We start from the raw sequence: 9,941 nt of genomic DNA on the forward strand, positions 1-9,941 counted from the left end.
GGAGGGAAAGGAAGAAGAGAGGGATCCTGGAGAAGCAGATGCTCCAGAAATCATCCTCACTTTAACTACAGAGCAGTGATTTACGCAGTGTTCACAGTAGCATCACAGCAATGAACGTGCATCGACCTAAGAAATTACAAAAAAATATGAAACACAAGCTATCACGCAGTACCTTTCAGAGAATCCAAAGTCATATAGCCCGTAACAGAATTTTCACTTCGCTTTTGGTAAGCAAAGTAACTGAGATCATGCTGAGGTAACTGGGATGATAAGGAACCATCTGTGGGCTCACACACCTGGTGGCCAGTGGCAGGGCCACCTGCACACGGCATGGACAAATTACCAGGTGAGGTCTGCAGGCTGAAGAAACCCTGACTCCATATGTCTCCCAGGCAAGGTCTGCAGATCAACACAATAAACAATGCAGCTCATGCCACACAGGCACAGCTGGCAGAGCAGTGGCAGTGTTTGAAGAGTGCAGTCCCTCAAAAGATAGGCTTCCATGGGAAAAGGGTGAGGCATTAGTTAAGGCACTGATAATGATAATGGGAAGTCAAAGAAAATATTTTCTCTGTTTAATAAAGGAGAGGCAGCTGCCATGCCCTTCCTTCTCCTTAGGGTGTCTCCTTAAAAACACACTAGGCCCAATTTTTTGGTCAAGAATTGGATAAACCACCAATTTTCCCATGCAAGACAGCGAAGACCTCGAAATTAACTCAGGAGTCTCTTGAGGTTGACAGGAGACCAGCACAAGGAGCATCCATCAGTCTCTCTAGGAGACACACACTCAGGGCCCTTTCTTCTACTTCCCTGAATATTCATGTGAAATTCTCTCCAGTCTTCGTCTTTCACCAGAGCTGCCCTGCATGCACCTAATCTGATATGAATATTCAATAATAAATTGTGTTTTCTCTATATTCTATGTTGAACAAAGATCACCTGTGGACAGTATTTTTTATTTCCCCAACAGATTATAAAAATAAAAATAGCAGTGTCATCCCTCTACTTCTGACTCATGATTTGTCACAGTTGGCAGGCGACTCCCAGCAGCAACTGGAGCTAAAAGCTTCCTAGGGAAAGTACAGTTGGAAATGGGTCCAGTGTCTCCTAGCCCTCTTAAACAGAGAGAGCTTCTTTGCCCCAAAACCACCACCTCTTCAACAACCCTCTCTTTATAACTCACTGGCCCACACTGACTCAGGCCTACCCATCCATGCATCAGTCAGAGCCTATCTCTGAAGGTGGACGTGGTGAGGTCCCATGAACTGAGGGCAAAAGCACCAGGGAGATAGCTCTGCTCACCCCATTCTAGGTAAAGGGTGAAAAGTCATTTCCTCTCATCAGATCGATCCTAAAACGGATCATCAATTACAAAAACTTAGCATTAATGACCAATTTCTTTAATGATTACAAAAAATAATAGGTTCAATCAAAATCATTTATTAAGTATTCAGTATGTATAAACACAGCATGTTAAATAATATTTATGTGTGTGTGTGTGTGTGCACATGCGAGTGCGTTTTAATGTAACCACAGTAACCAGGTGAAACTCATTTTTCAACTATAATGTTTGGAACCAAAACAACCAAATTGAATGAAAACAAACAACAACAAAAACAAACAAACTTATAAAATATAGGTAAAATATATCTGGAAGCTGTTTAGGAATACGAAATGCATTTTATTGTTTGCTTTACAGGTATGAGTGAATAGACATAAATTGAAACTTAAGGAACCATTTCAGGACTTAGGGCCCCTAAAACAATTAGTTGAGTTGCCATAGACATATTCATGAATATAAATCAATGAAAGACCCAGCGTGTAACTCCAGCTCGGATCTCTGCTATTGTGGTTCTCATCACACAAGGAAGCCTGTACAGTCTTACTACTAAAAAGAAGACTAAACATCTACAGCCTGCTTTTGTTACACCCTCCTACACATCTTTTTCCACTCTTATTTTTGCAACCAACCACTTCCAATATAAACAAAGCTGAAAACAATAGGACACTGAAAGCAATGTCGCACTGTCTCCAAATGGAACACACAGGAATAGCTCTTCCCATTGCAGTGTATTAAAAAGGCTTCATACATTTCCTCTTCCATTCTATCAATTTAAAGTTCAGGTTTGGAATAGTTAACTAAATGAAAACTTAGCTCATCTTGTCTTTGGAAAAGGAAAGGCAGAAATCTCCCAAACTGAAGTTTTTCAGCATTTTTAAGTTTGCCTATGCTCCACCTAACCTTTAGTTTTTAAACTTCTTTTGAGAATCACCTCACCAAACTGATAAAAGAGCTTCTGCAATGTGTACGCCTCTGCTCTGACAGATGAGCAGCTATGAGAGTCAGCCAAAGAAAATGTAGGCTCCAAGTCAGAACAAATTTCCCAACACTGAAACCATGAGGCCTTGGCTGCCTCCTTTGGGAGACCAGTCCACTAACAAATGAGGCTTTTAGAATTAGAGTGAACAAAACACCCAAACTTTACTCACCAGGCAGTAGAATAACGTGGACTTACGAGCCAATGCTTTTTTCTATTTCTGCTTTAAAATATATGTATAGCACTTATCAGGGATACCACAAAGTTGGGGGTACCCAATAGAGTTTTAATTTAGCATTCCTAAGTAATTCTAATCTCCTATAATGTTTCACAATAATGCCTCAATATTTCTTAGCAATATGCAGCAAGTTATTATGCTCAAGTGTGTTTCACAGCTAAAGGAATAAAAATCAAGTGACCTGAAAAAAATTGGCCAATAATTTGCCCGAGGTCATAAATAAATGAGCAGCATATTCAGGAATAAGTGTTTAATTTCCTAACTTTTAGCTCCTTTAGATAATCATTTTCTTCAGAGCTCCTCATGTCTTTTCAAAAATCAACAATCATAAGTTATTTTATACGGTGTGACTCCTCAGGATATCCAGACTCCGAAATATTGGGTACTCTGGGCCATATTCACAAGAACTTTCAGCAAGAAAAGAATATTATATTTATAGTCAATGCTGCCTTAGCTATTGAAAGATGGTTTTAGACCCACATTATTCAATATCCTCAAGCTCTGTACCAAATCCCTCATGAAGGAATGAATTAAGCTGATTTTAAGTTTTAAATCTCAGTTTTCATCACTGTGAATTTAGTAAGTGGATCCTATTTGAAGAATCCCATGCTGTAAATAAGAGAATCACATGTACTAAATCCAAATGATGATTTAACCATTTTTCCTGCACGTCTCCAAGAAACCAGGTATATGTGGAAACTTTGCATAGCTGGATTTGTTTACTTTTGTGAATAAATGAAGCAAAAGCCCTGATGCATTCATATCCATGAAATAACACAATTCATACCATTTTGCGCTCAATTCCACACTCTACTCCTATCCATTTCCAATACAACCACTTCCAACTGGTTTAAGGATATATTCAGTAATAAGCATTTAAATATTTATTTTTGTCACTGATATTCATTTATTTATTAAGTCTATAAATACTCACTAGGTGCTTGCTAAATGCCAAAAGTTGTGCCAATCAACAAAATAAGACAATTTCTACAGCCATGGAGCATACCATTGTCTAGGAGAGCAGAGACAAATATTTTGAGATGAAATTATTTAAAGTACAGTAATGATAAGTGCTTCAAAGGCTAACTCTTTCTTTTTTTTTTTTTTTTTTTTTTTGTCTTTTTGCCTTTTCTAGGGCCGCTCCTGTGGCATATGGAGGTTCCCAGGCTAGGGGTCTAATAGGAGCTGTAGCCACCGGTCTACACCACAGCTCACAGCAACGCTGGATCGTTAATCCACTGAGCAAGGCCAGGGATCGAAGCCGCAACCTCATGGTTCCTCGTCGGATTCATTAACCACTGCATCATGGCAGTAACTCCTCAAAGGCTAACTCTTTAAGAATGTAGAGCTTTATCCACTCGAGTCTGGGAGCTCAGAAAAGGACGTGTCCTTGGGAAAGTGACCTTAAATCTCAGGCAAGAAGGAAGAATGAGAGTTGGCTGGGCAAAGGTGGAGGAAGGAGCAAGAATGAAAGACATGAGAAAGCCCACTGCACTGGTGAGAATATAATGAGGAGCCAAAGTGAAGTGAAACTGGGAGTAGATTGGAGGGGGCAACCATTTAGAGTTTTGAAAGCCAAGTAAGAACAACGGGCAGCCACTGAAGAAAGATCGTCCTGAAAAGACACATTTCAGCTACTCTCTCTGTAGAAAATGGAAGGAAGGAGAAGGATACAATGAATTGTGGAAAGGAAGAACCATGGGCAGATTATAACAGTGGTCCCTGTGTTCAGGGATAATATTCCACAAATGGTAAAGTCATGACTCTGTGCAAATGTAATACTAAAGTATGTTAAAGACTTTAGTTAATTAAGGAACCAGTAAGGTGTTACAATTGGTTCAAAGAAAAATTCAAAAAACCACATGCTGATATGCAATAAAGGAAAGTTGAAAAAAATTTACAAAAGATGTAAAAACAAGTCCATGTAAGGGGAAATAATTGATTGCATTCCAGCTACTTTGCATTTTTCTGGTTAAGGATCATTTGACAGTAGCTCAAAGATAACACAAGGCAGATAACCAACCAAGACGGCTGTGCTGAAATGACTCCCACTAATTTTTGTACCGAACTTAAAGCCTTTCACAAGTACTCCTAACTCAGATAACATTTTGCAAAAGAAGGAGTAAGTACAGATGGAGAAAAATGGACAATGTTGAATGTCTATGGTACTAGAATCAACAAGATTGGTGTTTGAGACTTGGGCTGGGGTGGGGGTGGGAGTCCAAGAAGAAGATGTCCAGGGAAGGAATTTAAAACAAATTCCTAAATGACAGAAGATGCCATCAGGTTCTGTTCGGATTTCTCAGCACAAAGGTACTACTGCTCTGTAGAGGGATTCATGCTGCACAGAAGAAAACTCAATCAATAATTACATTATTTTTTAAAATTTTTATTTATTTATTTATTTATTCTCTTTTTGCCATTGCCTGGGCCGCTCTTGCGGTATATGCAGGTTCCCAGGCTAGGGGTCGAATCGGAGATGTAGCCGCTGGCCTACGCCAGAGCCATAGCAACGCGGGATCCAAGCCGCGTCTGAAACCTACACCACACCTCACGCGGCAACGCCGGATCCTTAACCCAGTGAGCAAGGCCAGGGAACGAACCCGCAACCTCATGGTTCCTAGTCGGATTCGTTAACCACTGCGCCACGACGGGAACTCCAATAATTACATTTTAAAGTCCATCAAAGTTCATGGATGAAAAAGAAAGGAGTTAAAATGTGTTCTCTTCAATAGGAATTTTTTTTTTCTCTTGCTAGCCTTTGTCACTTAGTGATACCATGCCCAAATATAAACTTACCCCAACGCAGCAAGAGTCTGAGGGGAGTTTATGGAAATCTCCCAGCTTAGAACTGTAATTCTTTTTCCCAATTACCGCTGTGGAAGAAACCTACTTTCAAAATTAAAAAGCCAGAGGAAAGGCGTTTCCGCCATGGCTCAGTGGTAATGAACCCAGCTAGTATCCATGACGACTCGCGTTCAATCCCTGGCCTCCATCAGTGGGTTAAGGATCCAGCGTTGCCATGAGCTGTGGTGTAGGTCACAGACATGGCTCAGATCCCATGTTGCTGTGGCTGTGGTGTAGGCCAGCAGTTGTAGCTCTGATTAGACAGACCCCTAGCCTGGGAACCTCCATATGCTGCAGGTGTGGCCCTAAAAAGGGGAGGAAAAAAAAAAAAGCCAGGGGAAAGAAAAAAATGTGATTGAAATTTAGTATCACTGCCACTCCTTCTCTTTATACCCAAATAGTCACAATTCCTTTAATAGATTTGTCCTAGCCTCATCCAAATTCCTTCTAGACTTTGATTTCTTATGAGAAATAATCTGAAAGGAAATGTTTCCAGGCTCAGCTCTATTTTTGATATTTTTCTCCAAACAAAACAAGCTTTTTATAGTGGCCTTAATAAAAAACTGTTCTTGGAGAAAAAAAAAAAAAAACTAATAGTGGCCTTAATAAAAATTTTTCTTAAAAAATTATCAATCATTTAGCTTCTGTGTCAGGTACATAACTGGACCTGTTACTAAAAATGATAACATTAAGTGGTCTCTTCATTGTCTTGGCGATAATTACTAACTTCCTGGGGCAAAGAATTTACATGAGGTTTAAAGCCCTCATTTAATATTACAAAATAATATATACATTATACATCTATACATTTAAATGTCATATTCACCAAATAAACTCTGCTAGTACTACTGGACTTTGCATTCAGGTCTTTTTTTTAAGGATGTCAATGACCCATGATAAATACTGAGATCCTTCTTGAGAGAATTCAGTTGGTACCTCACCCAAATGATCGACAGATACTGAGAACTGTCCAGTGGAAAAGAAGACAAAGGAGAATAACTGTAGTGAGGAGATTTTTAAAGCTCGGAGTGAAGAAGGACTAGAGGTGCGCTGGGTTCAAGGCTCTGACCTTATACGTGTGAGTAATGGCTGTAGACTCCAAAATGACTCAACTCTCCTGGGTGATACTCCAGTTCAACAGTCTATCACGTGCTGTCAAGGTCATGTCTCATCTGAGCCAAATTCCTGGCAATTCTGATAAGGCTAAATATTTTCAATTATTCCGTCTCAACTATCATCTTTAGTGTCCTACTTCTTCCCCCCTTTCATGTCTTATTATACTGTGAACCTCCTTCCATTCTCATAAACAGGAACAAAATAATTCACCTAGTTTCAAATGTTCTCTAAACATAGGTCTTCCAAGACTATGAAGCTTCCAAATTGATCTTCACAATCAGTTCTAAGGTAATTCTTCCCCAAAGACTAACGAAGCTGCTAAAAACTAGGTCTGCCTGACTTGCTATATCTAGAAAATGACCACATTATCCTCGATAATAGCCAGGATGGATACTGTTGCACAACTGAGCATTCATGAGACCTTTGGACCTCGGATCCACACACTCTTAGTCCCTAAAACTACATTGCACAGAATCTGGTCACATGAAGATGGGTGCTTCAAAAGTTTTGAATGATATTGAATTCAAAGCATCCAGATGTTACCTGTGCCTCTTTAACAAAGCAAAAATTTACCGAAAAACACCTGTGTCTGGCTTTGGAATATTCCAAACCTAAAACCACCAATTATGCATGCACTTCTTTTTCTTGACCTTTCTGTCACAGTTAGGCAGTGTTCACATTCCTAACATTCTCAGAGGCAAGATAAAATATCCCTCACAAAAACTTGCAAATAAAATACACTGCAATCAAATAATCAACTGTAAACAGTGGGAAGTGGAACAATTTTTAAACAGCACTGCTCCAGAAAGGAATCCTTGAAACATTCGCAGTTTGCCTCAGAGAAATACCAATGTTTATTTTCCTGACCTCTGCAACCTTCTCAAACAGAAACATTTGAAATTTTTGAAATTTCTTTTTTGTCTTTTTAGGGTCACACCCACAGCATATGGAGGTTCCCAGGCTAGGGGTCGAATCGGAGCTGTAGCTGCCAGCTTACACCACAGCTGCAGCAACACCACATCCAAGCTGCATCTACGACCTACACCACAGCTCACAGCAACACAGGATCCTTAACCCATTGAGCAAGGCCAGGGATCGAACCTGTGTCCTCATGGTTACTAGTTAGATTCATTTTTGCTGAGCTATGATGGAAATTCCAAAAATTTTAAATTTAAAATACCATAACAGAGTTTCTTTGAGAAACCTTGATTTTTTTATCTTCCTGTAGTATAGTCCTATAATCCATTCACCTGAAAATTCTCCTCCCATCTCAGATTTAGAGGACAAAATTCCAACTCCAATAAAACCAATGGATAATTATATCAGAACAAGTATAAAAATAGCACGATCAATTTCTCTATTCAGCATTCTCTGCCCCTTAAAAAATATATATATTGATCGAAACATTATGTTCCCAGTGGTTAGACGTGCTGAGAAAGAACAGATTTGATGAAGTGAGGAGGTTCACAAGAAGAGAACCACAGGGCAGGAGTTTCCACTGTGGTGCAGTGGGATAAGACTCCAACTGCAGTGGCTCAGGTCACTATGAAGGTTCGGGTTCAATCCCTGGCCTGGGAACTTCCATATGCCAAGAGTTCGGCCATTAAAAAAACAAAAAAAGGAGTTCCCGTCATGGCGCAGTGGTTAGCGAATCCGACTAGGAACCATGAAGTTTCAGGTTTGATCCCTGGCCTTGCTCAGTGGGTTAAGGATCCAGTGTTGCCGTGAGCTGTGGTGTAGGTCGGCAGCTACAGCTCCGAATAGACCCCTAGTCTTGGAACCTCCACATGCCGCAGGTGTGGCCCTAAAAAGACAAAAGACAAAAAAAAGAAAAGAAAAAGAAACACAGGGCAGATAAGCATTATTAGCCATATCCCGTGAGTATGACACTTTCTAAACATTTCTGCACAAGGTAAAAAGGCCGCCTGAATGATACCAATTTGATTTTAACCAGGCAAAAATGAAGTCATAGTCTTTTTGGCTAAGGGAAGACAAAATTTTCCCAAAGAGATATTATTCCCTAAAGGTACCCAGAATTCACAGAGGGCAAACCAGACACTGTCAGCCTGGTATCCAGAGAAAGCTAGGTAAAAATAAAGAGGTGTTTACTATGTGAATGTTTATACCATGAACTGTTTAAACCAGAATTTCCACTTAAATATGTTATACAGAGAATAAAGGAAAATAAATTGTATCTGCAAACTGAGAAGATTTCTGTTCGATCTCATTTCATGGAGAAAATTCACTACACTGCCACCCAAACTCCACCAACCAGAATGAGGCATCTGAGTCACCACAGTTTTTGAAAGGCTCCGTTACCTTTGAAAATCGGGCATTTATCCATTTGGTAAAGGTTTTCTTCTGCACGTCATTGTGTTCATCTGTGGGAAGGAAAAGGAGAGAGAAGGGGAAAGTATGAGAGTTTGTACCTTTATCAGGATGCTAATAAGATCATCTCCATCCTGGAGAGTTTTCATTTGTCCCATTAATAGAGTTCATGATGCACCATGTTCCACAGCTAATGACAAAGAGGATGGCATGGATGGAGCTGGCTAAGGAATGCCTGCAGCAGCGGGCCGCTCGGGCATCTCCCAGGGAGCTGGCTTTCTCACCCTCACCTCGGCATTCCCGCCACCAGCCATTAAACCCACGTTTGGGAGAAAAGAATCAGGACCTTACTCTCCAAGTATAATACACAATACTTTCTGTTGCATTTTAAGTATAATTTCAGCATGATAAAGATGTTATAGCATGTTCAGGACAAAAATCAAAGCTATCCTTTAAAAACTAAGAGAGTCATGATTTCCCTCCTTTTCTACACCTTCAAGTTCTACACCTTCCAGAAAAAAAACTACTCTAAGGTTTATAGTCAATTCTGCATCCTGTCTTCATGTTGTACAATTGACATGACAAAGTTTGAATGGTCCATCAAAGCAATCTAAATATTTCACAAGCAGAGAAATCAGAGTAATTTTTTTGAAAAAGACTGATTTTGGTTTGGATCACAAATTCACTTTCTAAGCCACACAAATAAAAATTGGCATTAAAAAACTAAAGCATCCTTGGGAGTTCCCATTGTGGCTCAGTGGAAATGACGAGTATCCATGAGGATGCAGGTTCAATCCCTGGCCTAGCTCAGTGGGTCAGGGATCTGGCGTTGCTGTGGTTGTGGAGTAGCCAGCAGCTGTAGCTCCCCTTCGACCCTTAGCCTAGGAACTTTCATATGCCATGGTGAAGCTCTAAAAAGCAAAAAAAACAAAAACAAAACAAAAAAAAAAAACTAAAGCATCCCCAACTTTTTGGAGATGGGCAGGGTGATTTAGTTAAATATAAAGAAGCCATGTCTGGAGTTCCCCTTGTGGCTCAGTGGGTTAAGAACCCGACGTCTTTGTAAGGATGCAGGTTCAATCCCTGGCCTCACT

General features: G+C 40.1%; 1 protein-coding gene across 16 annotated transcripts in view; it reads right to left on the bottom strand.

The window, feature by feature from the left end:
• The window catches only part of UTRN (utrophin), a 535,632-nt gene that overhangs the window by 413,921 nt on the left and 111,770 nt on the right, over window positions 1–9,941 (bottom strand). For all 16 annotated transcript variants that reach the window (XM_085024297.1, XM_085024293.1, XM_085024287.1 and 13 more), the window contains one exon: window positions 8,839–8,900. In XM_085024297.1, coding sequence (XP_084880423.1) covers window positions 8,839–8,900 — 62 coding nt within the window. The remainder of the gene's footprint in view (window positions 1–8,838; window positions 8,901–9,941) is intronic.

The sequence above is a fragment of the Sus scrofa genome, chromosome 1 (genome assembly GCF_054392235.1).
Source record: "Sus scrofa isolate SSC_HxYL_T2T_F1_AM1 chromosome 1, Sscrofa_HxYL_maternal_Yorkshire_Landrace_v2.0, whole genome shotgun sequence".
NCBI classification, from domain to species: Eukaryota; Metazoa; Chordata; class Mammalia; order Artiodactyla; family Suidae; genus Sus; species Sus scrofa.